The sequence below is a fragment of the Littorina saxatilis genome, linkage group LG4 (genome assembly GCF_037325665.1).
Source record: "Littorina saxatilis isolate snail1 linkage group LG4, US_GU_Lsax_2.0, whole genome shotgun sequence".
Taxonomy (NCBI): domain Eukaryota; kingdom Metazoa; phylum Mollusca; class Gastropoda; order Littorinimorpha; family Littorinidae; genus Littorina; species Littorina saxatilis.
The window spans coordinates 48,829,539-48,854,455 of record NC_090248.1 but is presented as its reverse complement, the minus strand read 5'-3'; the positions used below and the strand labels follow the sequence as shown (position 1 = coordinate 48,854,455).

General features: G+C 42.4%; 1 protein-coding gene and 1 long non-coding RNA gene across 9 annotated transcripts in view; one reads left to right on the top strand and one right to left on the bottom strand.

Moving 5' to 3' along the window:
* LOC138964957 (plasma membrane calcium-transporting ATPase 2-like) overlaps positions 1-24,917 on the bottom strand; it is a 155,305-nt gene that overhangs the window by 45,199 nt on the left and 85,189 nt on the right. For 7 of the 8 annotated variants that reach the window (XM_070337049.1, XM_070337050.1, XM_070337047.1 and 4 more), the window contains 4 exons: positions 21,052-21,081; positions 17,455-17,685; positions 16,959-17,173; positions 16,473-16,608 (listed from right to left, as the gene is read on the bottom strand). In XM_070337049.1, the coding sequence (XP_070193150.1) occupies positions 16,473-16,608; positions 16,959-17,173; positions 17,455-17,685; positions 21,052-21,081 (612 nt within the window). The remainder of the gene's footprint in view (positions 1-16,472; positions 16,609-16,958; positions 17,174-17,454; positions 17,686-21,051; positions 21,082-24,917) is intronic. The other variant, XM_070337055.1, reaches the window with a different exon arrangement.
* On the top strand, positions 432-9,293 carry LOC138964960 (uncharacterized). The gene is made up of 4 exons (XR_011455257.1): positions 432-583; positions 2,882-3,023; positions 3,896-4,041; positions 9,153-9,293. It is a non-coding gene; the product is annotated as an uncharacterized lncRNA (long non-coding RNA).

Genomic DNA, 24,917 nt, shown 5'->3' with positions numbered 1-24,917 from the left:
CTTGTAAAAAACTTGGTCTGCATCGTTTTAAGATAAAGCAAGGACTTGGTTTAGATTTTGTTCTGACATGTTAGATAGTGCCTATATTGTTTTGTTTCCATCTGACTATGACTGCCTAAATGTCATCCGTTCATCTGTCCCTCCATCCGGTTGTCCATCGGGCTGTCTGTCCATCTAACTGTCCGTCCGTCTGGCTACATGTCTGGGCACGATGGGGTTGTCTGTCCCTCCATCAGGTTGTCCGTCTGGCTGTCCGTGCACGCCGGGGAAAAATACAACTTTAACGTGAGGTCACCTCCAAAACTAAATATTTCATACCTCAACAGAATGTCCATGATGTTGGAATGACTTGGATCTAGTCTATTTGCATTCTTGTCAGCTGAATTTTCCTCTCAGCATTAGTATTGACAGTTCTATATCTCCACTACTTGAACCTTTTGTTTTTTAACAGGTTGTCACATAGTGCCAGAGAGGACAATGAAACCAGGGTACTCAAAGCGTCAGCAGAGAGGCATGAGAGCCCAGGACAAAAGAGGCCGTATGAGTTTTCATCCGATTCTTCATACTCACCACCACAATCTAGGTTAGTCTTATCTTCATTGTCTTTTCTGTCCGGGATCACTTACACGATAACCCATGTCCATGTTCCCCAGGTCCATGTTCCTTCAGGTCTATGTTTGCCCAGGTCTGTGCACAGGCGGAAGGTATCGTTCACTGGACCACTACTTTCATAGAAAGACTACAAGGTATGTCACTCAGCTTCAAGTCGTCTGTGTTCTTGGAGTCGCTTCCTGCGGACAATTTTTGTGTTCAAGGCGGTTTGCCTCTTCCAACAGTCTGTGTAAGGTCAAATAAATACAGTTGAATGATTGTTTTAACTACATCATACATGTATCTTTAATTTTCAGCTGCCGTCTGCTGCAAGTTGTTTTTAACCATCATTTTGACGAATGTTCGTTTGCGAACCGCTACCTGTAGTTGGGAAGAAATCATGCATCCCGCACCGAATATGCATACGGGTGCTCATTGGTCTAAAACATATGTAAATATTGCAGCGAAGGGAAGCTACCCACGGGAGTTTCACTTTAGGTTTTTGTTAGGTTTTTGGTGAAGAACCGTTTGCCAAATCAAAAATAATCATCGAATATCCGGTTATTAACCAATGAGCGCATCGCACTACCAACTCCTCGGACCTACAACTGTTCAGCTTTCCCACGGGATCTAAGTGATATGCCGGCGACAGACGCGTTTGGTCGCACAAAATACGGTGCAGCGGACAGGCAGCTAAACATAAAAGGTACAGATAGTTAGAACATTCATTTATCCTGGCATTTGTAAAGTTACAAAGAATCTCGACATTGGCAATTATTATTTGCATAATTTTTTTTGAAGTTAGTGGAGCAAGACTCGAAGCTGAGTGTCATACCTTGTAGTCTTTCTATGAAAGTAGTGGTCCAGTGAACGATACCTTCCGCCTGTGGTCTGTGTTCCCTTGGGTCTATGTTCCTTCAGGTATATATGTTTGCCCAGGTCTATGTTTCATAAGCCAGAAACACAGTCGATCAACTGCAGTTGTCCGAGAGAACCACAGTAATCCGACATTATCGGGTTTCACAAACAAAATTTCAGTCGGCCGACTGCGGGTCATCTCACCTGAAGTCGGCCAAACACGGTGATGCTCTCCCCCCAACACTGTGTTCGGCTTACTGCGGTAAACCGAAAATAAAATTATCCGCACAGTCAATGACACAATGACAATGCTCACACTTTGATTATGTTTTCTCTGGCGGATATGAATGCGTGATGTGATGTGTAAAACAATTCCATCTCAAACGGCATAAATAAATCCCTGCGCCTTGAATATGTGCGCAATATAAATTGTATAAAATAAAAATTAAAAATTTTTTAAAAATAAATCCCTGCGCTTAGAACTGTACCCACGGAATACGCGCGACATAAGCCTCATATTGATTGACTTTTTTGGATTGTGAGCCAAACCTTGTGATTGTTCTTCGAAATGTATCTATCATGACGCAGTAATCCAGGAGACAAGTCAGGGTTATGTCTTGAAGACGTCACATTATGGCGTAAGAGGGTTAGACGTCACGCGAAGGAATTACTGAAAGTCTCGATCATTGTTATTTTGAGCGGGCCGAGACTAGTTTTTTCTTCCATCGCCATTTTCACGTGCAAATGAGCAAACGGAAGTGGTAATGTTGCTAAATTTAGCCCTCGACTTGGCCATTCGGATTACTGTACAGTTGGTTGACTGCGGTTGTCCGCGGGTGACGGTGATTCGCTCATGAAACGCGCTTTTCGTTGACCCGGCGATCAACCACAGTCGATCGACTGGGCCCCAGGGGCCAGTTTCATAAGATAGCAGTGAACCGACTGACAGTCGATCGACTGCCCAGTCGATCGACTGTGGTTGATCGCCGAGGTCACCGAAAAGCGCGTTTCATAAGAATGAAAACTATTGCACGGAATCAAGTAATTTTTGTTGTCACAAGTTTTCCCCAAACTGGTCTTTGATGTAATGAAAAAGGCAAAGTAGTGACTTCATTAGTTTGCCCAGGTTCCAAAATATAATGAGTCCCCCTCGTATTGCTTTGTTTCTAGCTGACTATGACTGCCTAAATGTCATCCGTTCATCTGTCCCTCCATCAGGTTGTCCGTCTGGCTGTCCGTGCACGCCGGGGAAAAATACAACTTTAACGTGAGGTCACCTCCAAAACTATAATTTATTTCATACCTCAACAGACTGTCCATGATGTTGGAATGACTTGGATCTAGTCTGTTTGCATTCTTGTCAGCAGAATTTTCCTCAACATTAATATTGACAGTTCTATATCTCCACTACTTGAACCTTTTCTTTCAACAGGTTGTCACATAGTGCCAGAGAGGACCATCAAACCAGGGTACCCAAAGCGTCAGCAGAGAGGCGTGAGAGCCGAGGACGAAAGGAGAAAAAAGAGGCCGTTCGAGTCTTCATCCGATTCTTCATACTCACCACCACCATCTAGGTTAGTCTTATCTTCATTGTCTTTTCTGTCCGGGATCACTTACACGATTACCCATGTCCATGTTCCCCAGGTCCATGTTCCCCCAGGTCTATGTTCCTTCAAGTCTATGTTCTCTTAGGTCTATGTTCCTTCAGGTATATGTTTGCCCAGGTCTCTGTTCCCTGAGGTTTATATTTTCCACCATGATTATGTTTTCTCTGGTCTCAGTTCCCTAGTTCTAAATTCCCTGGGTGTATGTTCCCTCCAGGCCCAGGAAACAAAGCCCTGCACAACATTAACCAGGGGAAACAGACCTGCTCTCATAGTGACCTTGGGCTGAAAGCTCACGCTCTTGTTTGTGACCAAGAGTAAACCATGCTTGCCTTTCACACTTGGAGAAAACTGGGTCTGTATCATTTTAAGATAAAGCAAGGACTTGGTTTAGATTTTGTTCTGACATGTTAGATAGTGCCTATATTGCTTTGTTTCCATCTGACTATGACTGCCTACATGTTATCCCTTCATCTGTCCCTCAATTTGATTGTCCGTCTGGCTGTCTGTCCATCTGACTGTCCATCTGACCGTCCGTCTGGCTGGTTGTCCGTCTGCTGTCTGTCTATATGACTGGCTGTCTGTCCATTTGTCTGTCTATCTGACGGGTTGTCTGTCCATCTGACTGTCCGTCCGTCTGGCTGTCCTTGCACACCGGGGAAACCTAAAACTTTAATGTGCGGTCACCTCCAAAACCATGTTTCATACTTTAACCAGGCTGTCCATGATGTTGGAATGACTTGGATCTAGTCTGTTTGCATTCTTGTCAGCTGAATTTTCCTCTCAGCATTAATATTGACAGTTCTGGCTCTCCACTACTTGAACCTTTTGTTTTTCAACAGGGTGTCACACAGTGCCAGAGAGGACCATGAAACCAGGATAGCCCAAGGGTCAGCAGAGAGGCATGAAAGCCGAGGTCGAAAGAGGAAGAGAGTAAAGAGGCCGTTCGAGTCTTCACCGATTCTTCATACTCACCACCGCCATCTAGGTTAGCCTTATCTTCATTGTCTGTTTGTGTCTGGATTCAGCTTCATCATTACCCAGGTCTGTGTTTCCCCAGGTCTATGTTTCTCCAGGTCCGTTTCTAAGGTCTGTGTTCCCCCAGGTCTGTGTTTCCCCAGGTCTGTGTTCCCCCAGGTCTGTGTTCCCCCAGGTCTGTTCCTCAGGTCTGTGTTCCCAGACCTGCCTACCCTTACGATTTGGGCGTAACTTACTACGAATGTTAACCCAAACTACGCCACCATGCTTTCCAGAATGGAAGTACGATTTTTAAGAATCCAAAAGTATGATTTTTTTGCATCTTATCTCGAAGTAAATCCGATCAGTATAGTTGCTTTCGCAGAGCTTGAGTTTGCGCCTGCGCGAGATCATTTAGGCAATATCCGGTCATTTCCGGTCTGTTCAGCCACAAACAAGATAGACGCTGCCGTTCGCATTACAATGAATTAGCGACGCGTGGAAAATCTGAGTCCCCACGAGACAGACGAATCTGACGAGGAAGCTTGTCACAGTGGTGGTAAAAGGATTGCTGTGAGAAAGAAGACAGCCATTCAACAGAAATACAAAGGCAGCTAAATGAAATCGTGGCCATGCCTAGGACCTTAATCAAAAGGACCAAAGCACGTCTTGTGTTCCCTTTGCCACAGTGACTTTTCGTGTGCACACATTGGAAAATATGACTGTGCATAGCACATCGGGACAGATTATCACAAGGATGCAGTACAGAGAGCTCATAGAAACAAAAAGACGTTCAAATTACCTGTTTCTTTATCAGGAAGTTGAGTGATACAGTAACAAAACTGGAGGGAGAAATTATCCGAGCAGAAGACTTAGTGTCAATGTGCAAAATGATTGCCGAATGGAACCTGATTACACTTTCTTCCAACAGATTACTCTTTTTGGCTTGACTCATTACACCTTGTAATTTTGGGGGTAGGCAGGTCTGTGTTCCCCCAGGTCTGTTCCTCAGGTCTGTGTTTCCTCAGGTCTGTGTTCCCCCAAGTCTGTGTTTCCCCAAGTCTGTGTTTCCCCAGGCCTGTTCCTCAAGTCTGTGTTCCCCCAGGTCTGTTCCTCGGGTCTGTGTTCCCCCAGGTCTGTGTTCCCCCAGGTCTGTGTTCCTCGGGTCTGTTCCCCCAGGTCTGTGTTTCCCCAGGTCTGTGTTTCCTCAGGTCTGTGTTCCCCCAAGTCTGTGTTCCCCCAGGTCTGTTCCTCAGGTCTGTGTTCTCCCAAGTCTGTGTTCCCCCAGGTTTGTTCCTCAGGTCTGTGTTCCCCCAAGTCTGTGTTTCCCCAGGTCTGTTCCCCCAGGTCTGTTTCCCTATGTCTGTGTTCCCCAAGGTCTGTTTCTCAGGTCTGTGTCCCCCCAGGTCTGTGTTTCCCCAGGTCTGTCTTCTTCTTCTTGTCGTTCGCCAATGCTAAACGTGGAGTCCAGCTCTGGTAATGAAGCTGGTGGTCTTATGAAGAGCCTCCACAGGTCCATGCAGCTTCTCATGAAGGGGCACCGGCCTGGTCCAGATCTCTCTCCTCAGGGGCTGGAGATTCCTGCAGTCCTGCAGGATGTGGGCTGCATCCTGCTCTGCGTCTCCACAGGGACACATGGGGGAGGGCACGGCTCGCAGTTTTTTGTGCAGGTGTTGTTGCATTCTGTTGTGCCCTGTTCTCAGGCGAAAAATGACTACCTGTTCAGGTCTTGACAGTTGGTGGTTGCTGTCGTGCGTTGGGGGGGGGGGGGGGGGGGTTTAAGCAGAGACTTTATGACGGTTTTCATCTCTGTGGAGCTCACTGGGTTTTCTTCTTGTTCGTCCTCCGCACCCAGTTTGGCCATTTTATCCGCTTGTTCGTTCCCCTCTATCCCGCAGTGTTAGGGGACCCACTGCAATATCAATCAATCAATCAATATGAAGCTTATATAGCGCGTATTCCGTGGGTACAGTTCTAAGCGCTTGTCGAATACAGTCTTCAGACAAGTGATGTTATGAAGTGTCGTTGTAAGCTGAGGCAGTTTGTTGTTGTTGACTGCTTGCAGCACAGACAAGGCATCAGTCAGGAAGACAACTTGGGTGTCGGGATTGACCTTGCTGCTGATGGTATTGGCTGCGTGGATAAGCGCTTCTACCTCTGCTCTGTAGTTGGTGCAATGGAGGCCAGTTGGTATAGCCTCTGCTTGCCACTCTCCACTGGGGTGTTGGATGTAGACACCAGCTCCTCCTCTCTTGACGGCATCTGTGGCGGACCCATCTGTAAAGACCCGCATCCATGCTTCTTGGGGGTATCTTTCGTCGAGCATGGCAAGTGTCACCTGGCTTTCTTCTGCACATCGCTCTGTTCATCTTTTGTTGTGAGATGAGGAACTGTGGTCTGGATGGACACGTTTTCAAGGTTGTTTTTCCAGGGTGGTTCTTCAAGGGAGAAGTGTGATGGGTGAACCAGTTCAGGCATCTTTGCTTGGTGTTCTCTCTTCAGGGCCCGTGTCTCAGTTGCAAAGCTTGATCTCTTTAGCCTGCCAGAAGAGAGCTGCTTTATCCTTGCATTCATTTGGTGGTCTGGAATGCACTGGTACTTGATGTCTTGTACCATCGCTTTGCATTCTCTTCTCTTGCTGAGTGGAGGTATGCCGGTCACCTGTTGCATCTTGTCTATTGGGGTTGTCTTCATAGCGCCTGTGATGATTCTCATCGCTTGATTTTGGACTATCTCTAGGGTTTGAAGGTGCGTCTTGGCTGCTGTCATCCAAGAGCTAGATCCGTACTCAAGGTGAGGTCGTACGGTCCCCTGGTACACTGTCTTGAGGATCTTTTCGTTTGCGCCCCATTGTGATCCTGCCAGTTTCCTCATGATGTTCAGTTTTCTTCTGGCTTTTGCTTCCGCATTCATGATGTGATGTTGCCATGTCATGCGTTTGTCATATGTGACTCCGAGGTAAGTTTGCTGGTCTTCAAACTTCAGTGGCGTGTCACCCAACGTCAGTCTTCCAGGTTGTACTTTGGCGGAGAGTGTGAAGAGAGTAGCTGTTGTCTTGTCTCTGTTGATGGTTACACACCAGTTGTCTGTCCAAGCTGCAACTTTCTCGAGGGCAAGTTGCATCCTGTAGGTCGCAGTTGTTGCATGCTCCTCAGTGCACCAGAGAACAAGGTCATCAGCATACAGTGCTGCATGGACTCTACTGGGCAACTCGGGCATTCAACAGAAATACAAAGGCAGCTAGCTAAATGAAATCGTGGCCATGCCTAGGACCTTAATCAAAAGGACCAAAGCACGTCTTGTGTTCCCTTTGCCACTGTGACTTTTCGTGTGCACACATTGGAAAATATGACTGTGCATAGCCAGGGCCTAGCATTGTAAGCTGTTCGGCTTACTTTACGCCGAAATAACATCTCCAGTACGCGGAACTCGATTTGGTGTACTCCGAAATGCAAAAACCTGTTATTCCCAAACGGTAAACCCAAACAGTCCCAGCTTTCGTTTTGTGCGCTGTTCGGTTCAATTCTCAATCGGTTTGACAGTTTGCTTGACCACGCACTTCCTGTGGCATCGCGCGACCATGCTTTGTGCCGGTGTTTTGTGGCTCTAGACTTGAAATAATGTCTCGAAGCGACATTGTTGAACGTGGTCAGTCATTCAGTGACAAAGAATCTAGGTATTCCTGGAAGTGGGAATGGCACTTTCAGGCCAAATAACACAAGATTGTCAGTTTTCTTGTTTTCTGTCTGTGTTTTGCTTGTTGGTGAAGGCATAATTTAGTTGCTCAATCTTCTTGGGGGGGGGGGGGTGGGGTCATTTTAGGTAAAAAAATCTCAATTTATTTTTCAAATTTTCTATGAGTTTTTTTCTATTTCACCACTATATATATTTATATTTCTTCTTTTTTTTCCCCCACCAGGGGCCAGACCCCCGCCTTTGTAAGCTGAACTCACTTTTTCCAATGCTAGGCCCTGATAGCACATCGGGACAAATGATCACAAGGATGCAGTACAGAGAGCTCATAGACGTTCAAATTACCTGTTTCTTTATCAGGAAGTTGAGTGATACAGTAACAAAACTGGAAGGAGAAATTATCCGAGCAGAAGACTTAGTGACAATGTGCGAAATGATTGCCGAATGGAACCTGAATACACTTTCTTCCAACAGATTACTCTTTTTGGCTTGACTCATTACACCTTGTAATTTTGGGGGTAGGCAGGTCTGTGTTCCCCCAGGTCTGTTCCTCAGGTCTGTGTTTCCCCAGGTCTGTTCCTCAGGTCTGTGTTCCCCCAAGTCTGTGTTTCCCCAGGTGTGTTCCTCAAGTCTGTGTTCCCCCAGGTCTGTTCCTCAGGTCTGTGTTCCCCCAGGTATGTGTTCCCGCAGGTCTGTGTTTCCCCAAGTCTGTGTTTCCCCAGGTCTGTGTTCTCCCAGGTCTGTTCCTCAGGTCTGTGTTCTCCCAAGTCTGTGTTCCCCCAGGTTTGTTCCTCAGGTCTGTGTTCCCCCAAGTCTGTGTTTCCCCAGGTCTGTTCCCCCAGGTCTGTTTCTCAGGTCTGTGTTCCCCAGGTCTGTTTCCCTATGTCTGTGTTCCACAAGATCTGTTTCTCAGGTCTGTGTTCCCCCAGGTCTGCTCCCCAAGGTATGTGTTCCCCCAGGTCTGTGATCCCCCAGGTCTGTGTTCCCCCAGTTATGTTTCTCAGGTCTGTGTTCCACCAGGTCTGTTCCTCAGGTCTGTGTTTCCCCAGGTCTGTTCCCCAGGTCTGTGTTCCCCCAAGTCTGTGTTCCCCCTGGTGTGTTCTTCAGGTCTGTGTTCCTCCAGGTCTGTTCCTCAGGTTAGTCATCCCCCAGATCTCTGTTCCCTGAGGTCTAATTTCCTCTGTGTCTCTATTTCCCAAGGTCTATATATACTAATAAATAATGTTGTGTGTGTGTGTGTGTGTGTTTTTTTAATGATTAATGTGTCCATCACCTTCGCAATATACTCTCACTCTCTCTTTCTCTCTCTGTTTTTTCCCTCTATGTCACTCAAACTTTGCTTGCAACAACTGCATTTTTGAATATAATTCTTCCTGTCCAATTGTTGTGAGTAAGATTATGTTGTCTCACACTCTTACCCTAACCTTTGTGGGATGTTGTATTCTGCAGATTCAGGATGCCGATCATCTCTTTGCCAGCCAAAGCAAGTCCTTTCAAGTGACCATTCAAGTGACCATTCAAGTGACCATTCAAGTGTTCAGTTTCCTGCTCTACTCAAAGAGGCACTGTCAGGTGGGGGGGGGGGGGGGGGGGGGGGGGGGCGGAGATAAATGCAAAAAACATTGTTGTATTTTTTGCCAACAAGTCAATGTAAAAATGTCTACCCACCTTGAATGAGTTCACAAAGAAGAGCCAGAGGTAGCTCAGATTTTGGCAGTGAAAAAAGAAACTTGCTTCGCCGACAAGCTTACCTTGGATCCACGAGTCGTCGCCATCTTGAAACTGCAACTCGTCAGTAACTAGAGTTATCTGTCCTTGGGCTGTGTGTTTCGGCAAGTCGGAAACTTTTTCACACGCTTTGGTGTGTGAACTAATATACACACAAAATTGACGAAAGTGCACAAAAAGGTTCCAGCCTTAAAAACTTCTGAGAACCCTCATTTGACACTTTTCTGCTAGAAACAGTAAACAAAGTGGGTCCCTATTTCATAAACCGACTTTTTTTTAAAACAGTTTTTTGAAAAGGTAATTGGAAAAATGAAAGACGATGACATTTTCAGATTCGCTTCTCTTAAAGGCTGCCCTTTACGTAGCGTTCATTAATTAATTCCTATTGTTTACATGTGCCAATAATGTTATAAAACTGTACCTAAAGGGATATAATAAAGATTGGCTGTAGCTTTCGAACACAGAAACAATTATTGCAGTATTGCAAAGTGGTGTTGATAGTGTCGAATGTAAACGGAACAGTCTCAAAGTGAAAGTGGATGTTTTCCGGAAATTGCGAAGTTAACAAGAATACAGAAAAGCTCGCTTTCCTGCTTAGCACAATACACTACCGCGCTAATCTGGCGTGTCAATATCACTACGTTTTGCACGTGGAAGGTGAGCGATTACCCCCCGCGGGTTAGGGGGAAGAATTTACCCGATGCTCCCCATGTCGTAAGAGGCGACTAACGGATTTTGTTTCTCCTTTTACCCTTGTTAAGTGTTTCTTGTATAGAATATTATATAGTCAATTTTTGTACAGAATTTAGTCAAGCAGTATGTAAGAAATGTTAAGTCCTTTGTACTGGAAACTTGAATTCTCCCAGTTAGGTAATATATTGTACTACGTTGCAAGCCCTTGGAGCAAATTTTTGATTAGTGCTTTTGTGAACAAGAAACAATTGACAAGTGGCTCTATCCCATCTTCCCCCTTTCCCCGTCGCAAAATAACCCTTCGTGGTTGAAAACGACGTTAAACACCAAATTAAGAAAGAAAGGTGAGCGATTTCCTTCACGCGGGGATTGACGAAGCTGTACTGTCTGTGTTGACAGTCTAAAAATAGCCTAAGTCCTGGAGAACTGTTGCTTAACATAGCAATAAACTTTATAAAGAATTAATTATTTCTCGTAATTGGTAAGGACTTCAAACCTAAAACTTTGCAGGAAGCTTAATTTATACATCCCCGCAACGATGGGAAAAGCCCTGGAAGTAATTAAAATTATTAAATAGGACAATGTCAGCCTTTAAAGTATGGGGAAAGACTGTTCTCAAGAAGACACATTGATAAGTTGCAGACTCCCCGAACTTGGAAGACTTTCTAAGATATTGAGGGATACGTCTGGAATGATAATTAGTACTATCAACCAGGCTATAGCATGGTTACACTTGGTCACAAACAGGAGTGTACTCCGAATGATATGGTTTTTGGAGACACTGGAAGATATTCAATGTTTTTAAATTGCTATATGTGTGTGTTACAATATTGGTTGAAAATAACAATAATGAATGAAAACAGGATACCAAGAAAAGCGTATAATATGCTCTTGAAGTTGGATGAAAAGGATTAAACAAATTGGGCCACCAATGTTCACCTGGGTTTGTATAGATTTGGATTTGTATGGGAAAACCCAGGAGTTCAGTCAATCCCTGTATTTGTTCAAACATGTATGCAATGGTTAATTGATTGCAATGTCAAAATTGGTCCAGCCGCAAGACCCTTGCAAGTTTTCGAATGGGATTAGCAGTTACAGAGCCAAATAAGCACAGCCATGATAAAACTAAATTAACTACGGCATTTTTCTGTCCTTTTTGTAAAACATGTATTGAAAGTGATGTGCATTTTGTATTTGTATGCCTAGCGTATGAAGATTTGCGTGCAGAGTTGATTGCAGCAAAATAATACAGGATACCATGTATGTTTCGATTGTCAACACAATTGTACAGTCACAGAACCCTGCGCAGCTGCACATGTTAGAAAACTGGCCATTTTTTATTTGAAAGCCAAAAACACAAAAAGAAGTTGTATTTGGTTAAGTTGATGGTATTGTAATACGTTTTGTCCAGGAAAACTATGTCAGTTTATTACATGACAACATTTGTTTTATTGATCACACGTTCATATTTTTTGCAAGAGCGTATATATAGTTATCGTATGTTAAAAAGGTATGTGAATATGCGGATGATTGGGGAACAAATGCAGCGGACATGCATGTGAAATTCATGAAGAAGTGTCAGATATGCATGCACATGTGACTAACCCAGTACCCCCCGTGGGTTAGGGGGAGTCCCATATTGGTTGGGACTAGAAAGAATTTACCCGATGCTACCCTGCATGTCGTAAGAGGCGACTAACGGTTCTGTTTCTTCTCTTCTTTTGTCTTATTTCTGCCTTACCAGTCCTTTCACCTATATTTCCTTCCAAGAAAACTCTCCCTACTATTCCCTGCAGTTTTCCAATTCTTTTCTTGTTGTCTTATTTCTACCTGACTGGATCCATCACCTTTATTTCACTTACCAAAAGTCTTCTTTTCCACATCCTTATTTCTCTTCACCCCGCATGTCGTATGAGGCGACTAACGGATTCTGTTTCTCCTTTAACCCTTGTTGAGTGGTTCTTGTATAGAATATAGTCAATGTTTGTAAAGATTTTAGTCAAGCAGTATGTAAGAAATGTTTAGTCCTTTGTACTGGAAACTTGCATTCTCCCAGTAAGGTCATATATTGTACTACGTTGCAAGCTCCTGGAGCAATTTTTTTGATTAGTGCTTTTGTGAACAAGAAACACTTAACAAGTGGCTCTATCCCATCTCCCCCCTTTCCCCTATCCCATCTCCCCCTTTCCCTCGTCGCGATATAACCTTCGTGGTTGAAAACGACGTTAAACACCAAATAAATAAAGAAAGAAAGACTAACCCAGTATCAAGTATGCCTGTGTGCCGAATATTTTCATATGAATTTCTGTTTGTTAATGTTATGGTGTATCACCCTATTTATGGGCTGAGGAATAAGTATTCTTGAGTCCTGAATACCTGAGGCATGTACATATATACTTTTATGCAGTATATGCTTTTGTTTTCTTCCAAGACAAATTACCAGAAGGAATGTCACTAGTTTTCGTATACTGTTTGAATTCCATGGACCATTTTCACCAAAGGGATTACTGAATAATCTCATGTCTGTTGTAAATTTTGGCCCATGACTTGTGGAGATATTACAATTTGGTGAAAATTAGGCTCGTTTTATGTAAAATATGCTGATTATTTGTTATTTTAGTTTCATCATTTTTCATAAATGTGCTTGGTTAATGTTTCAAATTAAATTTGCTGTTGTAGTTCATTCGGTGTTTTGCTCACAAAAAGTGTTTTGTCAGTTAACATTGATTTAAATAAAATTGGCTGACTAAACTTGATCCATTTGTCTTGAGTGTTTGCATCCATGTCTATAATAGGAGCGTTACAGACTTCACAAATAATGCTACAAATTGCGGATTAGCCAATGGACGAATGAATGTTCTGTTGAATGTTGAATACTGTACAGAATGCATGACCTTTTTTCTTTTTTTTTTAATACAAAACGAATGTTTAGTCCAAGGCCGAATGCATTAATATGCCTGTGGCTAAATGGCTTTTAGCCATTGGTTAGACATTTATTTGTAACCATAGGCTAAGAAATTCCATTTTCGGACATAGGCTCATTCCTGAACATCACAATTCGTATTTGGTGTGGCGGCAAATTTAATGTGTCCAGGCTTATTATGACTTTCCACAATTGACGATGAGTTACTGATATCGAAACGCACACACACACACAAGAAACAGGGGCGGATCACAGCATGGTTAAGAGGGGGGGGGGGGGGGGGTTCAAATGTCTTTTAGGGAGAGTTCGACAACGCGAAACAGTTAATTGAGGACGCGAAGTGTTTAAACCATCTAGGGGGGTCTGGGGGCATGCCCCCCCCCCCCCGGAATTCCTCTAATACACCTTCCAAAAAGTATATTTAGGAAGACAAATTTGGATCAAAACAAGGACAATTGACCAATCTGGTGTAACCTGAGACAGCAAATTGCCGACCTACTTTCTAAAACTGTCACTTAAAAGACAAAGGCCTGCTCCTATAGGGTCTGGGGGCATGCCCCCCCGGAACAGTTTTGATATAAATCAAGGAAAATGGAGCAATCTGGTGCAACCTGAGCCATCAGTTTTTCTTTGTTTTTAATTTAAAAAAAAAAATTTAAGCGGGGGGGGGGGGGGCAGGGGGGAGGTCCGGAAACCCCCCCTGGATCCGCCCCTGAGAGAACAAGGTGGAACTTCCAAATTTAGGCTCCAAACAGCAGAATCAGGTTTGGAACCCAGTTTGGTAGTTTGGTCGTCGGTGTGTATCTCAAGGAACCCACTAGTACAAAAAAGAAACCCACTTTTCCAAACTTTTCCAAAGTCAGCAACATCGAAGTTTGTTTAGATATTTTTCTTTTTTACTCATATTCGGATCATTTACAACTAAATGAAGCTGTATAGTGCTTTTTGAAGTGCTCACTAGTTTAGAACATGTGGAACCCAGTTGACATAATGTTAGCAATAAACCCAGTTGGGTGGCCTTGCATGTATGTGTGTGTGTGTGTGTGTGTGTGTGTGTGTGTGTGTGTGTGTGTGTGTGTGCATGCATGTGTGCATGCATGTGTGTGTGTGTGTTTGGGTACTAATCCATGCATAGTAATACATGTACTGAACAAAAGCAATAATAGCGTCTATGTTGGTAGATATGTGGCTGATTGCCTTTTATGTGTGTGTGTGTTTGTGTGTTTGCTATTCAGTGGCTGACTTTGACTGAAACGGTGGTTTTATTTTTAGGTTCCAGTGGCATCATGGAAGTCGAGGCGGCTCGGGTTCTGTGGGGCAGGTCAGTGTCGGAGCACAATCTGCGATACACAGTTATCCTATCAGACGGTGACACAAAAACCTTCCAGGAACTTTCCAAAATAAAGCCTTATGGAGATCAAGTAACCATCGAAAAAGAAGAGTACATCAATCACGTTTCCAAGCGTCTTGTAACAGCGCTTCGCAACCTTGTGACAGACTGCCGCAAAAAAGGAATCACTTTGGGAGGGCGAGGGTATGATCAGCTGACTCTGAATACAATCAGGAAGTTGACGATATATTATAATCGGGCAATTAGGGGGGGGGGGGGGGTAAGACAGTTGCAGACATGAAACGGGCAGTGATGGCATCTCTGCGTCACGGCTTCTCAACAGATGACAAGCCACAGCATGACTTGTGCCCCCATGGTGCCGCGTCATGGTCCTTCTACCAGCCCCCAGGACCACACACCTCTCAACTTCAAGAAGCTGAATCCTCCTCTAGAACCAGTTTACCAGAGACTGACGAAAGATCAACTGCTTCAGAGATGTGTGTCAGAAAAAACCCAAAACTCTAATGAGTGTCTCCACAGCAGCGTTTGGGTTCGCTGCCCCAAGGACAAATTTGCATGCAAAAATCGCGTACGGTTTGCAGTCGTCACAGGGGCTAGGGAATTCAATTTTGAACCAGCGGCTGCTCTCAACACTGCACAGTTCTACGGCTTTACAACAGGCTGTAACATGAAAAGACTAAACAAGGCTAGGAGTGTAAAAGGGTTCTTGTCAGCCTCAGGTTCAAGAAAGATCAGCTAAACAAGAGACGCGACACTGTGCGTGCAGCTAAACTCAAAAGACAGGATGAGCTCATCAGACTACAAGGGGGTGCAGCATATGCTGCTGGGCAGTTTTAGGTAAGCCTGTAGTTAACAGGTGTCTGTGAAAAATACCTGAACTATGTTAACATTGATTTGGGGTGAATGAAAGAGCTTTGAAATGTTCTCGGCCTTGTTTCTCTGTTCAGCGTTTTTGCATGACCTGCTTTCTAGGAAACTGTTTTTCTTCAATCCAGCTGTTCAGAATGCAATGAAACTTAAGGGACATGCTTATCAGAGGACAACCTGTGGAATGACAACAGGAATTTTCTTTAAATTAATAAATAACTGTTCAGGCGGGTCATATTTACTAAAATTGTGCTGAAAAACATGATAATTCATCTAAAAAAAATATTTTATCAGAACTATTCATCCTAGAAAAAATCCCTGTTGTCATTCCACAACTATGGACTCCTACATCCTACATACAAAAAATCACATTCCTATGATTTAAGGGGAAGCTAAAAAACGTGTTCCTAGCAACCCATTTTGGCAGTTGGAGATTGCCGTTTCCATGGTAACGGACAGTGACGGTACTGAAAACGTTATCCGTTTTGAAATCGTATATGCCTTACCACTTCATAAGCATATAACATTAGCCTATGGTAGAAGTAAATACAAATTTAGATTTTAGTGGCTCCCTTTGCCTTAATGCTACTTGAAATTGCTTTCCAAACTGGTACGAAGTGAACGGGAGCATAGAGTCAGATATCAACTTAACTTACTTCGAACAGTGAGATTGACAGACCGTACAGTAAATAAATACGCACATAGAAACTTGGAAACCAGTAAGTTGACACATGCTAGAGAACTCACGTGTAATATTCCAAGTTAACATTTCTATTTACACCCCGAAGAACTGTGTGCTGGTTTGGCTCATTTGGTAGAGCGCTCGACCACCAATTCTGACCCCGCGGTCACAGGCTTGAATCTCTTAACTGGCAAGGAAGTTTTTTTTTTTTTAATTTTTGAACTTTTTCTTTATTTCCTAAACTCTAATTCTTGCATTTTATTCATTTTAATTCATTCCAAAGGTTTAGAGTGGTGAATTGAAAATCAAATTTATTAAAGGGTCGCAAAATTATCGAGTATTTCCAGTGAACGATTTCCTAGAATTACCCATTCTATTTTTAGTAACATCGGCTTCTGGGAAAAGCCCAATGGCTGATTGTAGCACCATGCGACGACTGCATGTAATGGTCGTAGACAATTTCTAATTATAATTTTCTTCTGCTAGGACAGATATTTAGGTAAGGGAAGAAAAGAAGCCACTGACCTCCAATGTAGCTCTCGACGACAGTCATACGGTTGGTTGTGAGGGTACCAGTCTTGTCCGAGCAGATGGCCGTTGCGTTGCCCATAGTTTCACAAGCATCCAAGTGACGCACCAAGTTGTTGTCATGCATCATTTTCTGTTGTTCACACACAAAAGCAGACATAAGACAAAGCCGATTTTTAAAGTAGCAGTACAACTCTGAAAATGAAATACCCTATCTGTAACGTGAATTTCATTCTTCACTTTCCTTTTTTCCTTTGACCCTCTCACAGCTTCATCACACAATGCCTTGTGTAATTTTGCCTTTCTTGAGATTTACTTAAACCTTTTTTTTTATCAATGTGCTTGCACACACACACACACAAACAGACACACTTGTTAATACTGCACCCGTTTGGCCAAAGCTGTGAGGAAAACTCATGATCAAAAGTGGAAAAGCACATATATTGAAAAAAGCCAATAAAGCTTTCAGCAAAATGCAGGCACCTTGACGGAGTAAGCCAGAGCCAGGGTGACAGCCAGCGGCAAGCCCTCAGGGACAGCAACCACCAAGACAGTGACACCGATGATGAAGTACTTGACAAAGGTCTCGATGTAGCGTGTGGTCGACTCTGTTGTCCACGACCTGCCTTCGATGGCAAATTCATTGATGCAGAACTTGCAGATGAGGATGATAACAGTCAGCACAGCGATGGCCGTTCCTGCAAACATCAATATGCAGGTTGTGAAATTTGGTCTCTCTTGTCTATGTTTATATTGTATACTAGCCAGCCCCTCACTGGATGAGAGGGCTGGATGAAGAACTGCACGTTGTACACTTATGACACCACGACAACCTAGCGCTCTATGACAATTTCCCACATTCGCTCTCTTGTAATCTCATTCCTCTTGGAAGATAAAATAAATGTTTGCCTTGTCTTCGGGGGGAGGGAGGGGTGCACTGTTCTGGTAGTTGACTAATGAAATCAGAGCACACACTCACCCGCGTATCCAATCTGGATGGCCAGGCGGGTCAGCTTGGTCTGCAGCACAGACTTCTCCTTGCGTCCAAAGCCGCTCTTCTTCTCCTTCTCTTCGCCTGCATCCCCCGCCGCATTGGCCACCACAGCATTGTCCACTGCATTGCCGTCCTTGGCAACAGCGGCAGGGGGAGGGCGAGCACCTGCCGAGTTGTGAGAGTTGTTCGGGACGCTGACGTTGGTGTTGTCAATGTCTGTTTGGTGCACAAATAAACAGTTAAAATTTCTTAGCTGAAATGTCTTCTTTAGTTTTTCAGTTAAATGTTTAGTTTGTAAATGGGTGCATTACTGTTAAACACAATGATTTATATTCCTGCTACAAGACTCATCTTCTTCCCCATGTCAGCAAAAGTAAAATACCTTTAAGTGAGTGAGTGAGAAAGGGAGCATCTAGGAGTGAGAGTGCATGTGTGTGAGTGTGTGTGTGTGTGTGTGTGTGTGTGTGTGTGTGTGTGTGTGTGTGTGTGTGTGTGTGTGTGTGTGTGTGTGTGTGTGTGTGTGTGTTATGGTGTCATTTTGTTTTGTGTTTTTCTGGAAACCCTTCAGCGGTGGACCCCAAATCCGAAAACTATTGCAGTTACTCCTGGAAAATGCATCAACAGACCCTGTCTCCCCAATCCTACAAAATAACCACAGACAACTGGGCTGCTGAAAGTGAATGAAATTTAACCGGATAATGCACAACAGTGGGAAATATGATATGCTATCTTAACATTTCACAGATAAAAGGATGAAAAAGAACGGACTTAGGAAAAAAAAAGGTCTTCAACAAAGAAGAAAATAAAAGGGAGAAAGAAATCTAATTTAAGTTACATGTATATAATCTGAAAGAACTGTGCACGTTGTTTTGTTGACTGCTGTTTAGACACTGAAAATTTCAATTGAGCTCATAAACAAAAATCATTGTTAATCCATTCACATGTTTTCAAAATTCTGAGCATGCACAGGCCCATGCACAAATCTCTAAGGAAACACTGCATCTCAAATCTTGTACATACCTACCTCCATTTTTTCTCTCCCATGATTTCAAACCTGTTCTTTTTTCAAATTTTTTCTCTCCAAAACAAACGTTATTTTACATTTTGCCGTGGTCTTCTCACCTATAACACTTGAAAGAAATTTGAAATAAGTGCACCTTTCAACGTTTGTGATGTGACACTAATTTGCTGTCTGATCTGATCTAATGGCATTAAACTCATTTTCTGTGTTTCCACAGGGAACACTGTTCTTAATCAGAATTTTTTTTCAGGCAATCCTAATCATGCAGTCAATTCAGAGCAGTCGCTTCTCTCCTTTTCTCAAATGATTTTTTTGTCAAAAACAGAAACAAAACAACTGAACAAGCACATCACTTAATTGCTGCATCTGAAACAGAATTGCCAAAAACGATACATGTATCTCACCATCCGCACACATGTGACACATACATTTTCTTTTTCAAATGTTTTGTATCTTTCAAGAGTTCATTTTATGGGGTGTAAAAATAGTTCTCAAAAAGCAGGCAATGAAGTACAGTTTTGTTTGTGTTACATGTATTTAGACCACCAAAAACTATAATTAAGACCTGTAATTACAATTATTTTCATTTCTAATGCAGCAACATTTGAACAAAAGAACTGAAACATTGAACAATAAAAAACAAACAGAGGCAGAGACAAATTGTACCTTCTGCAGCTCCTAACTTATTTGATAACCAAGGGCTTAAAATGTTTTCAACTGCAGCTATCATTTTTAGTTCATATCAGCTTGCGCAACCATATTTATTGCTGATCAAACTTCTTCTTCTTCTTCTGCGTTCGTGGACTGAAACTCCCACGTACACTCGTGTTTTTGCACGAGTGGAATTTTACGTGTATGGCCGTTTTTACCCCGCCATTAAGGCAGCCATACGCCGCTTTCGGAGGAAGCATGCTGGGTATTTTCGTGTTTCTATAACCCACCGAACTCTGACATGGATTACAGGATCTTTTCCGTGCGCACTTGGTCTTGTGCTTGCGTGTACACACGAAGGGGGATAAGCCACTAGCAGGTCTGCACATAAGTTGACCTGGGAGATCGGAAAAATCTCCACACTTAACCCACCAGGCGGCAGCGACCGGGATTCGAACCCTCGACCTTCCGATTAAGAGGCCGACGTCTTACCACCACGCCACAGCGCCCGTCATTGCTGATCAAACAAAGCACCTATACTTTTGCAGAGCAAATTCTAACCTCTTATGAAAGAAAGAATCAACCTGCAACTCCCTTGTGATTGTCTGTCAACAACTTTGGGGCTTTACTGAATTGTTGGGCCCGGTAGCTCAGTTGGTAGAGCACTGGACTTGTGATCGGAAGGTCGCAGGATCGAATTCGGGCCGGGACGGACACGGGTCAACTTTATGTGCAGACCCAGAGACGGAAGCCATGTCCCACCCCCGTGTCATCACAATGGCACGTAAAAGACCTTGGTCATTCTGCCATAAGTGCAGGTGGCTGAATACACCTAAACACGCAGACACCTGGGTAGCGCGACTCCGTTGCTGCTAGCTTTCCACTGGGAGGAAGCCACCCGAATTTCCCAGCGATGGGACAATAAAGTAATGAAAATGAAAAAAAAAATGGAAAAAAAATTGTTGAATTAATCAAAGTTGGAAAACTAAGCCATAACATGAGAAAAATTAATAACAACAAGAAGGGCAAAGCCCATACGACTCACATGCTTTACACATTTTTCCTACCAAAATACATGTGACCTTGACCCAAGGTCAAGGTCATCCAAGGTCATGCAACACAAAGCTGTTAATTCAAGACATAGGAAGTACAATGGTGCTTATTGGCTCTTTCTACCATGAGATATGGTCACTTTTAGTGGTTCACTACCTTATTTTGGTCACATTTCATAAGGGTCAAAGTGACCTTGACCTTGATCATATGTGACCAAATGTGTCTCATGATGAAAGCATAACATGTGCCCCACATAATTTTTAAGTTTGAAACAGTTATCTTCCATAGTTCAGGGTCAAGGTCACTTCAAAATATGTATACAATCCAACTTTGAAGAGCTCCTGTGACCTTGACCTTGAAGCAAGGTAAACCAAACTGGTATCAAAAGATGGGGCTTACTTTGCCCTATATGTCATATATAGGTGAGGTATTGAATCTCAAAAACTTCAGAGAAAATGGGAAAAATGTGAAAAATAGCTGTTTTTTAGGCAACATTTATGGCCCCTGCGACCTTGACCTTGAAGCAAGGTCAAGATGCTATGTATGTTTTTTGGGGCCTTGTCATCATACACCATCTTGTCAAAGTTGGTACTGATAGACTGAATAGTGTCCAAGAAATATCCAACGTTAAAGTTTTCCGGACGGACGGACGGACGGACGGACGGACGACTCGGGTGAGTACATAGACTCACTTTTGCTTCGCATGTGAGTCAAAAAACTGAATATGAATAAGACTAGTGTAGAGAAAGAACCAGACACATAACACAACATCAAGTCTTAAGAATTTCTGCACTGAAAGAGTTTCAGAAAATACAAATGATTAAATATGCATGAATGGGGAAAAAAGGCTGACGTACCGACTTTGCCTCCAGCCTCATTAGGCAGCACTAGAAACAAACAAAGACACAAAATTCAAAACTATGCAAAAACATAGAATTAGTCAAAACAGTTTAAAAATAATGAACAAAACAAACCATTAAATTTTTTTTAATAAATATATATCACTCTTTAAAATCTTATGCAACAATTCTGATGTCAAACTTGGCGAAACAGAGTTCCCTGCATTCTGGTCTTCCAGACAGCAAAGACTTGCTAAAAGAAGTGTGCAAAAAACAAAACCTGACCCCTTATGAAATTGAAAACAAAGCTCCCAGTTTAAACTCATCAAAGCTTATCTGGGTGGCAGCCTCAAAAGGTCAGTGCCAAATGTGAACGCCACATTTTCCTAATGGATTTTCCACAGAAAAAAGATGGGCAAAACAGAAACCAAAGAACTCTGCTTCCAGGTAATAGAATACCCAAGCTATTAAAAACAAATTGACTGCAAACGTAATTCTTTCATTACTTCATGCAACTTAATAGCCAATTTTTGAAATCAACATGCATCAAATAGCAGCAATCTCATGAGCAAGCCAAGGGATAAAATGCAAACCAAGGAGGAAAATGGAAGATTCAAACAAATCAGCTAATCAAGGTATTTGTTAGAGAACCAGGAGAGTTTGCGTCAAATTGCTCTGTTACTTTGCGATGGAAACAGAAATTGAAATCACACAGAAATTAGGCCTCACCAGCATTTCTGAACTAACAGCAAGTTTGCAGAAAGTGTCAAGTATAAGTTCTAAACAGGTGCTACACAAATACAGTGATTTTGTATTACTGGACTACAGCCTGGATGATTATTTCCACATAACCTATCCTAACTTTGCCCAACATAATTTTGTTGATTCATTAAAAAAACACTTTAATTTCAGGATCAAATAGCTGTTCATTTTGAAGATAAATGTATCAGTGACGAGTAAACACTGTTCATGATTTTTTTTTCTTCTCCAGATTTCGAACTAGAAAGTTATCACTGATGTGAAGTCATCCATGCAATACTACTATCAACAACTGATGAAGGTACTCCATGCAATACTACTATCAACAACTGATGAAGGTACTCCATGCTTTGGGCAATAACAAGGGAGAGTGAGGGGATTTCAAGGAGTAAAAAAAAACCAAGCATGAACAATTGCATGTGTCCACAATAAATCTACACAGTTCCATTTCACCACCATCACCATTAAAAGGCCATGCCAAATGACTTTATAAGGCTTCGAAGGCTTTCTGCAAGATTATTTACATCATTCCAAAATTGGGTTTCTTGCTGCTTAAAATTTTTAACAGATATAGAGGGAGGGGGGGGGGGGGGGGAGGGGGGGGGGGGAGGGGGAGGGAGGGGGGCAGGAATGCATATATGTACATATCAAATATCAGAAGTTGTGAAAGAAACAATTGAAAGTCAGCAGAGACTTTCTTCTGAGATTTGAGATATATTATATACCATACCAAACATATATCATCCAGGGAATTTTACCTGGACACAGTGTATGCAGGGCTCAAAAGAGTGCTGCGACAACTTCTGTATCATTCCCACTTGGAGAAAAGTATCTGTCTATGACAGGGCCTAATCTTAATAATATTTTAGGGAAAAAAAAGAAAGAAAAAGGTCACTGCAACAAAATTACAGGATGAGAGATCCTGGAAGTAACTGACCCGTGTTTTACTACTTCAAGCATACTCCTCAAACACCAAGGAAAATGAAAGAAAATAAAGGTTAGGATGAACAGTATATGACAACTGTTAGCAAATCAATATCATGCAATCAGCAATTTAATCTGAGCTTTTTATCCTTTTGCTTTACACTAAAAGCATAGGCAATCATATCAGTCTTAACTTGCATGCAATGAACAACAAATATGTCTACTACATAATTATTAAAGTTACATCTGATAAACACACAAAAATCAAAGAAAGATGGGAAAAGGTACTATTTCATTCCCAAAACGTATGCACAAAATGCACACACACAAGCACAATACATAAAACAAACATGCATGAGCACATTGCAACTCGTGCATACTACACTTGGCATCAGACAGAACAAAAGACACTCAACAAGAAAAGTGCCAGTATAAACACTGCATGTAACAGATCACAGCTCAGTAAAAGCTGCACAATTTTCTGGCTGGAGGCTTACCTTACACTCGCCATAATAACATTAAATGCAACAAAGCAAAACAACCAAGTGAAAGCTGCAGTACACTGCTATACACTACTACGCGTCCAGGAGGGGGAGGGAAGGGGGGCATGATGGGGAGGGAGATCAAGCTGGAAACAAAAGCCAGAAGATACTGAGGAGCAGAGGGAATGAAACATGATGAGCAGGGTGGTATCAGTTAGGCTGGGATGAACTTGCATTTTATCAACAGAAGGATTTTAAACGAAATGAGGCAGAGCGTTGTCAAGATATCAAATAACCAAAGGGAAGTAATCGCTCTTTCTGCATATGACATGTGTAATAGAGTAAGCGAGAGTTATACAGAATCTTTCTCCTGGCACCTGACAGAATCTTGTAATGAACAAGCGACTTTCATCCTCAAAAAAAGGATAATCTCCGCAAGCTCATATAGCTTGTTCATTTCAATGCTTGTTATTCTCTCAGGTGCCAGGAGAAAGATTCCGTATAACTCTCGCTTACTCCATTACACATGTCGTATGCATAAAGAGCGCTTACTTCCCTTTGGTTATTTGATAACGGAAGGATCATTACTTAGACATCAAGATAAAACCAGTCAGGTTCTTCCACTCTTCTAACTGTCAACTCCTGCTGGATGACCAAATTGCCACTCATTAGCCAATTTTGAACTGAAATAACAGGTAAAAATGCACTCCCTATCTTCATCTTTTCATTTTTCAAGCCTTATAGTTATAACTTTCTATGTTTTAAACAGCAACTGCACATCCATGAGTTCAACACGTGAAACGAACAGCCTGTATGCCAAGCTTCTGATTTCAGATCTGAACATTCAAAGTTCTGTTTGGTCTTACTAATTGTGGTTCAATCAGCATGGAGTAATTGTACCACAATTCTTCTTTTCACTCATTAAAAAAAAAATTGTATGCCGTAATTTATTTTCTTTTGTGGTGTAGCAGTTCATTATCATTCTCTGCCAAGATCAGCAATTACTCAAATTAAATTTTTTAAAAAACTAACCAACTACAAAGATAAGCTTTCACTGCTACAGACAACAACCATCAGGTCCTACGCAAATCATAAAAGAACCAATGAAGCTGAACTACTCTTGAAAACTAATGTTGAAGAGATGACCGTATGTACAACTTTAAACAATTACTGAATAAAACATATTTACTTAAAGGATTATACTTGCTCATGCAATGTAGCATCATTTCTGATAAATCAACATAAAATACATTTAAGCGAAGTACGCTAACACTCATTGCAGATCAAGACGTGCAGTTGTGTTTGCAGTTTATCAACTTTTTAAGTGTTACAATTAAAGTGCAGCTGGAACTAACACCAAACTATCAAACTTTGAGCAGCAAACGTATTCATCTGTCCTGGCCAAAGCTCCATTGCTGTTGAAGTACTAAAAGTACTTCAACTCACCTACACTCATAATTCTGCCTAGTAAATTAAGAAAGTAGAAAAGAAAAGGGCACACTTAATGTTAACATCCACTCTGACAGCAAAGTCAAACTACTCATAGCGCCTCATACCATAACCCAGCTTCATGCATGCAAGAACAGACCTTGGCGCTTTTTTAAAAATTGTAGGTAGTTTGCGTCTGCTGGTTCATGTACAGAGTAAGAAAACTTACAGTGAACAAGGGAGCCATGAACAGGCAGCAGATATACTCAAATGGTAGTTGGTTATATGCAC